General features: G+C 30.2%; 1 protein-coding gene across 1 annotated transcript; it reads left to right on the top strand.

The window, feature by feature from the left end:
- The first annotated feature begins 163 nt into the window (after window positions 1-163).
- Window positions 164-2,401, top strand: Arpc4 (Actin-related protein 2/3 complex, subunit 4). Its single transcript, XM_018511928.1, has 4 exons — window positions 164-473; window positions 1,615-1,941; window positions 2,009-2,179; window positions 2,254-2,401. Exons 1-4 carry the CDS (start codon window positions 471-473, stop codon window positions 2,257-2,259), a joined length of 507 nt encoding a protein of 168 aa, XP_018367430.1. The 5' UTR covers window positions 164-470; the 3' UTR covers window positions 2,260-2,401.
- Window positions 2,402-7,583: the final 5,182 nt, after the last annotated feature.

Genomic DNA, 7,583 nt, shown 5'->3' with positions numbered 1-7,583 from the left:
AATTGACCAATCACAGTCGATTATTCTTCTCACATTCGACTGTAATTGGTCAATTTCTTACTCTTACTTCTTACTCCGTGTATTGTAGACGGGCCTGCACTCTTACTTCTTACTCCGTGTATTGTAGACGGGCCTTAAGGTGATACACAGAGGCATCCGAGGACCCGAGTGGTATGTCCGAACACAGCCAAAGAGATCGAAAGAGATTGCTGTGGTTTTGAAGAGGATTGCACTATTAAATTCAATTTTGACAATATCTTTATTTTTTCAATTTAGATAGATCAAGTTCGTTGAATTCGCTCACACTCGTAAACCGGAATAGTGATCCAAAGCGTGTTCGCCAATTTAATGTGTTATTTCCGTATGTTTTCCCGAATCAGATAGAACAGTACAAAGTTTTTTTAGGCTTCTAATAGTCGATTAGTTAATGCGAATGTTATATTGTAACCTGTAAATTAACTTTCGCAAGTATGGTAAGTCACATTATTCCATACATCGAAATTGTTTGACTTGTAACAAGTATACCGTACTTTTAACTATTAAATGTACCAAGAGAAGTAGCTCTGATAACGATTTTTGTGTAGATTTCTTATTTCAGGTAAAAATGTTTTGGTTTTTTTTAGCCAATGTCATGCATATAAACTTCCATATATGTCTATGGATTTAAACTAATAATGGTTAAAGGCTCTGTCGATTTAAATTAATAATCATTTAATAATACCATTAAGATATTTTATAAATTATAAATTATTGGAAAAGTAATATGGATTTTTCTGAAATGTGAAGTTGTTTCCCCCTCTTCAATAATTTATAAAATAGCGACATATGTACCATTTACGTCTTAAGCTTTATTTGAGCAATAGACACCAAAGTGGCAATATCTCTTGTTGAAAATCTTGATATAACTCTTCATGTAAGTTATTTGCTTATAATATATACGAATAGATTTAAGTGGTTATTGTATTTGACATAGTCAATTTGGTTTGGTGAAGCCATTGCATGAATAAAAGTAACAGAGAAACGTCATTTGACTCAACATATGTCGTAGCAAGTGACTGCATTCTACCTACAATTGCGAAAATATTTGTGTGTGTGTGACATAGGTATTTATTAGATTTAGGGATAGTTATGTTAACACTGAGAAGGATCCAAGACGTAGGATCAAACGGTTGTAAAATAATTTGTCCATTAAAATATAAAATAAATTGCTATCACACAACAATAACTAGTGTCGCCTCTTATTGGTTTGTATATATATATATATATATAAAATCAAGACTTTCTATTGAATTAATTTCAGCAAAGTATTGTAATAATAATGTGCTAAATTGGTATAATATTCATCAAAATGATTAATTAAATACTCATATCATATATATGTTTACATGTATCTCTGAAATTAAGATAATTCAATAGAAAGTTACTAGTTAATACTTGTATCAAGTGCACAATGTAAACTAGGCCACCGGTTCTAATGAATCAGTAGTCTGTTGTCAGTGAATCGGTAGAGTTGACCAGCAACCAACTTCTAAAACTACCGACTACCGACTCATTGTAAAACTGTAATATGACTCAATGTAATATTTGATATCTCATAATATTTATTTTTTACAGTCGGGTACATTAAAGCCCTATTTGACAGCAGTCAGGCGTACACTTACTGCCGCCATGTGCCTGGAGAACTTCTCCTCTCAAATCGTAGAAAAACATAACAAGCCCGAAGTAGAAGTAAGGGCAAGCAAAGAACTGCTTTTAACACCCATCTTGATAAGTAGAAATGACAAGGAGAAAGTCTTGATTGAATCCAGTATAAATAGTATGAGAATAAGTATTGCTGTGAAACAAGCTGATGATCTAGAAAAGATTCTTTGTCATAATTTTACAAGATTCATGACAATGAGGGCTGAACATTTTATGATTCTCAGAAGAAAACCAGTAGAAGTGAATACATAAGTCTATTTGTAAGCTTTTAAGCTGTCATAATTCATAATGTATCATTTATTTTTAGGGTTACGATATTAGTTTTTTAATTACTAATATTCATGTAGAACAAATGTACAAACACAAGATAGTAGATTTTGTTATTCATTTTATGGAAGAAATTGATAGAGAAATAAGTGAAATGAAATTATCAGTTAATGCTAGAGCACGTATATGCGCAGAGGAATTCCTAAAAAGAGTAAGTATCCAAATATACTGCATATCTATTCCCACTTTGTAAATGTTACCTTCAATATTGGGTTTTTTTTTCAGTTTTAATTCATTTATTATCGACTTTCCAAGGTATCTGTTGGAAAGAATTATAATAAAGGATATACAGCGATAGTATTGTCCAACTGGGCCCTACAACTTTTAATAATAAAATTGAAAGACTTTTTAAAGTATTTAGTGATGTGTCCTTATCCACATGTCACTTGGATTATTCTATATTAAATGAATTGATATATAAATTATCAATGTTAATTTTCTTTAAATATTGTTATATAGAAATACAAGCAATATTAAAAGTGAGAACAATTTTACTATTTAATCTTTTATCAGGATTGCTTTTAGATATTTGTTTAACAAAGCTTATATCATCAAACTAATTATTCATATTTAATAAATTGTCAAAGAAGTAGGGCGAGTTTTTTAATTCATCGATTGATCAATCGTATTGTGCGCAAATGTAAGTTTGTTCCATCAAAAGCTGTATTTGTACATAATACGATTGATTAATTGACAAGTTAAAAAACGCCTATCATGATACAAGTAAATAAGGTAAATGCTTGTAACTAAAGAGCAACATTATTCTTTGGGTCGCCTCCTTATATTTCCTCGAAATGCATGTGTAGAAAATGAAAAATTGAAATTTGGTTTGAAAATAAAATAAAATTTGATTTAAAAAATAAAATATCATTTGTTTTATACTTATCCATTATTCATAAAATTTGTATAAAATTTATATGGAGAATACTTTATATTCAATAAAAAATGGAATTTTTCTTTTAAGAACACGATAAAAAGGATGAAAAATGACCAAATTAGTGGTATTCAATTTATAGCTTATATGAGGATATACAGATTTTCATTGAAACAACAATTCATAACTTAGGCCAAGTTTCACAACTCACGGTTAACTCTTAATCGAGGTTCAACTTATTCATTGTTTTTTTCCAATTCTAGAATTGAAAAGAGATGAGAAACAAGTTGAACCTCGGTTAAGAGTTAACTGTGAGTTGTGGAACTGGGTCTAATATCCGTTTCTACCAATATAGATTAATTTTGGTCTCGATTGAACTTGCTCTTCATCTTTTTCTAATTAGGACTAGAAAGGGATGAAGAGCAAATTGAACCAAGATTAAAATTAAACTGCATCGGTAGAAACGGACTTTAGGGTTTCTTTCCAATCTCGGTTAAGTTAACTAAGGTTAGTGAAAGAGATTCTTATCACAGTCAGCAACGAGATACTATCAAAGACAGTCGGCGCTTATGGAAGTTCGTATGCCTGTTAAAATTTAAGGCCATTTTCACCAAGCTCAGTTAACTTAACCAGCCTAGTAACTGTAATGAAATAGAAAGAGATAGAAATAGTTCCATCTCTTTCTATTTCATTACAGTTACTAGGCTGGTTAAGTAAATCGACGATGGTGAAAATGGCCCTAAGAATAATAATAATAAAATAATATCTAAATGAGAGACTCCTTAAATCACAACCGGTAAGACAAAATTCGTAAAAGAGGCAATAGGAGTCAACTTCTAGTTATCAAAATTTCGAGAATTTATTACATTAAAAATATCATACAACACACGGTTGATACACAAGGAACAGTTCCTTTTATAATTTGGCGACTTCTCTGCACAAGTTGATTGTCAAAAGTATTTCGAAATCTAGTAATATTGATAATAGTTTTGACTTAGTACATAAACCAAGTAACATCAAGATAGATCCGGGCCATTGTTTGATTTCGTTGGATGTTATTTCATTATTCACTAATATTCCGATTGATTTGGCTATTGATGCACTAACAAAAACATGGAATTTTATTGCTAATGACTAAATTACTTAAAAATTAATTCTTAAAAGCGGTCAGCTTAGATTCTACTTATTTTTCTTATGACAATCAATTTTATAAACAGACTTATGGTACCCCTATGGGTTCCCCACTTTCGCTGATCATTGCCGACTTGTGGTGCGTTCCGTATCGCGCATGATGTGCATGATGCATCCATTGTCCTTGTTTAATAGCGTTTTCGGCCCGACCGGGTTTGCACCAACCTGGGTTGGATTAATGGCGTTTTGCGTTCTCCTATTGGTAGAGCGTGTGACATCAACCAATAGGAAAGATTAATCCAACCCAGGTTGGTGCAAACCCGATCGGGCCGAAAACGCTATAACATGTGAGCAACAAGGATAAACGACGCATTATGCGCATCATGCGAGAAACGGAACGCACCCTTGGTAATGCGTGACTTGGAAAATTATGTACTGAGTTCCTTGCCATTTTACTATAGATACATTTCATACTATAGATTCACTTCAAATCACTCAGTAAAAAAAATTGTAATAATGATTAAAAATCATTTTAAAGGGAAAGTGTTAAATTTAATTTACAATTAAAGAAATTTGTTATGGCTTTAAAATGCTTTTTCAAATATCGCTTCGCGACCATTCTTCGCGGGGATATGTGAAATTTGAATTTGGTTTTTTAACGCTGATTTTAAAGAACTTTAATTTTGTTGAGAAGCAGCAGACAAACTTCAAGATAGAATAACTTTGTCAAAAATCATTGTATCGAGATTTTCAAAAAAGCATTTTAAAGCTTGAAATCTCTACTTTTCAAATCTCTACTTAAGAACCATATTACTCATACTTCATAAAATTACACAAACATAAATGAAGATGCATCAGATCTCGAAATTTTTTACGAAATTTGCGAAGTTCCACGGAGCCAAGTAAAAATTGTGCACAAATGCGGTTTACAGTTTTTGAAAGAGTAAATCTTTACCTTTAATTTGCTTTTTTGTTGATCTCTGTACGATTTTTTTTACCGAGTTATTCAACGTCGAAGTAAAAACGACTCTTTCGAATTTAATAACTAAAGGCTAAATGCTGTTACATCAAATTATTTTATTTTTATATTTATTTAAAATTACTATTTTAAATAATTTGTTATGGCTTTAAAATTCAAATTTCACTGTACGAAAAAAATCGTAGAGGTCAACAAAAAAGCAAATTAAAGGTAAAGATTCACTCTTTCGAAAGATGTAGATCGCATTTATGTACAATTTTTACTTGGCTCCGTGGAACTTCGCAAATTTCGTAAAAAATTTTGAGATTTGATGCATCTTCATTTATGTTTGTGTAACTTTATGACATATAAGTAATATGGTTTTTTAAAGTACAGGTTTGAAAAGTAGAGACTTCAAGCTTTAAAATGCTTTTTTAAAAATCTCGATACGATGATTTTTGACGAAGTTATTCTATCTCGAAATTTGCCTATTTTTGCAGGGTGGAATAAGTGATCCTTTAATTTCGTTGAGTAGTGTATGTAACATTACTATATATAAACATGCATATAAACATGTTTAAACATTCATAAGCGTATATAATTATTTATGTTTATGAAAGTTTAAACATGTTTATACATATGTGTATATATATTTATATATATTCGTGCTTCAAAAATGTTTATTTTGTTTTTTATGCAATATTTTTTATATTGGATAGCATTAACATGTACAACACATATGAAACGTAAGCCATTAAATCTAAACTATTACAACATAAATAAATACATAATTATACATTTATATAATACACAGCATCCATTGAAACCGAGGGACGTCCATTTCCTCGCGTACCAGGAATGCCGAGCCTGTGGAGAGAACGAAAATTATGAAAATTCTTGATGATATAGCATGAAACAGAGGTTTTGTTTTCGGAAAATATTGCACATACTATTTACATAAATATTCAGTCTATCTACATATAATATAATTCTGTATAATTTGTATTAACAATATGTCGACATTACTTCACAATAATTTATAGTGTGTCCATTGGTGGCTAATACGGTTAGTAATCTGCGGTGCATCGAATTAACTATTGTCTGGCAATAATCAGGATGCTGGTTCAAGTCAGCCCAAGCTAGATGCACTTGTTGCCCTGAGATTTTCAATGAAGTCTGGAGATCTTGGAGGCCAATTTAACTCTATGATGTCTGGGTGATCCTCATATCGAGCTTTGGTAATCTTAATAGTATGGTTTGGACTATTAGCCTCCACTACGACATTCCTAAGGTGATCTTCTTCGTTGTAGTGCTTTTGTACTCTAGGCAGTATGACTCCATGTCTACTGCTCAGTAATGGTAAAATGTTGTTCAACTCGTATCTAGTGTTGTCGGGTTTCCAGACGCGATAACGACTGTCTTTGTCAATTGAGAAAGTTTTCTCGTCGAATATTTTCCTATGTCATATTTCACCTAAGGCAAAACACCAAAATATATCGAAAATTAAACTTGGTAGGCAAAAATATTTTAGACAAAAGTTGTATGTGTGGTTTGAGGGAGAACGTAAGATGGCAACATTAGTTTGATCTTGGATGGCATTGTTAAGGTTGGGGTGAATTCAGGGCATTTTGAATTTTTTGAATGGAACTAGAAATGTCCAAATTTTACGATAATTTATTCGGTAAATTACGGTAAATTAGTCAGTAATTTTTGGAGGCTGGTAAAATAGTAATTTTAAATAAATATAAAAATAAAATAATTTGATATAACAGCATTTAGCCTTTAGTTATTAAATTCAAAACGCTTCATTTATTTCATATTTTCATTTTAATATTACATATTAGTATACAATATAATATATTGTATACCAATATGTAACATTAATATATAATGTTATTTCTTTTAATTATTATATATTGAATATATGACAATTAAAAGATTAGGTATATAGAGTTTTAAACTAAAGAAACTTTAAATAAATTTTTTATTAGGATTCTGAAGAAAAATTAACACATACAGTAATCTTAAACCATTTCGTACACATATTTTGATTTTTTTATTTGTATTTTTATATTTTTTACTTTACAATTAAACTCATAAAACTTTTATTTATTTGCTTGGTATTTTAGCAACAAAGTAAAAACGAAGATACAATCATACATAAAAAATAAAATAATCTATCTGTAATTGCACTACTGCCAGAATATATAAATAGAAATATAGAATAATTTTAAGTAATTCAGTAAAAAGCTAAATTTTAAAATATAAAACAAGGATACATGCTGAGCGAGATTTGATAACTTTAATACTGCGATTACTGCATACTGAGCGAGATTATTGATAATTTTAATACTGCGATTGAGAGTGAATTTTAACTTTTATATATGTTCTCTATATTTGTAATATTTTCACTGTTATTTTAACATTGATAATGATTCAATAGGGATCAAAACGTTTGTTTTTGTTTTGTTGTTTATTGCTGGCAAATTAAAGTTTTATATATTTTTTAACTAAATGATATGTTTATTTATTAACGTTTTCAATTTTTAATTTTTAACGATTATTCTTAGGCTCGTAGCCCTTTCTCTTTCT

The sequence above is a fragment of the Trachymyrmex cornetzi genome, unplaced genomic scaffold (genome assembly GCF_001594075.2).
Source record: "Trachymyrmex cornetzi isolate Tcor2-1 unplaced genomic scaffold, Tcor1.1 scaffold39, whole genome shotgun sequence".
NCBI classification, from domain to species: Eukaryota; Metazoa; Arthropoda; class Insecta; order Hymenoptera; family Formicidae; genus Trachymyrmex; species Trachymyrmex cornetzi.
Note: the sequence above shows the minus strand (reverse complement) of the source record. Positions and strands in the feature narration are given on the sequence as shown.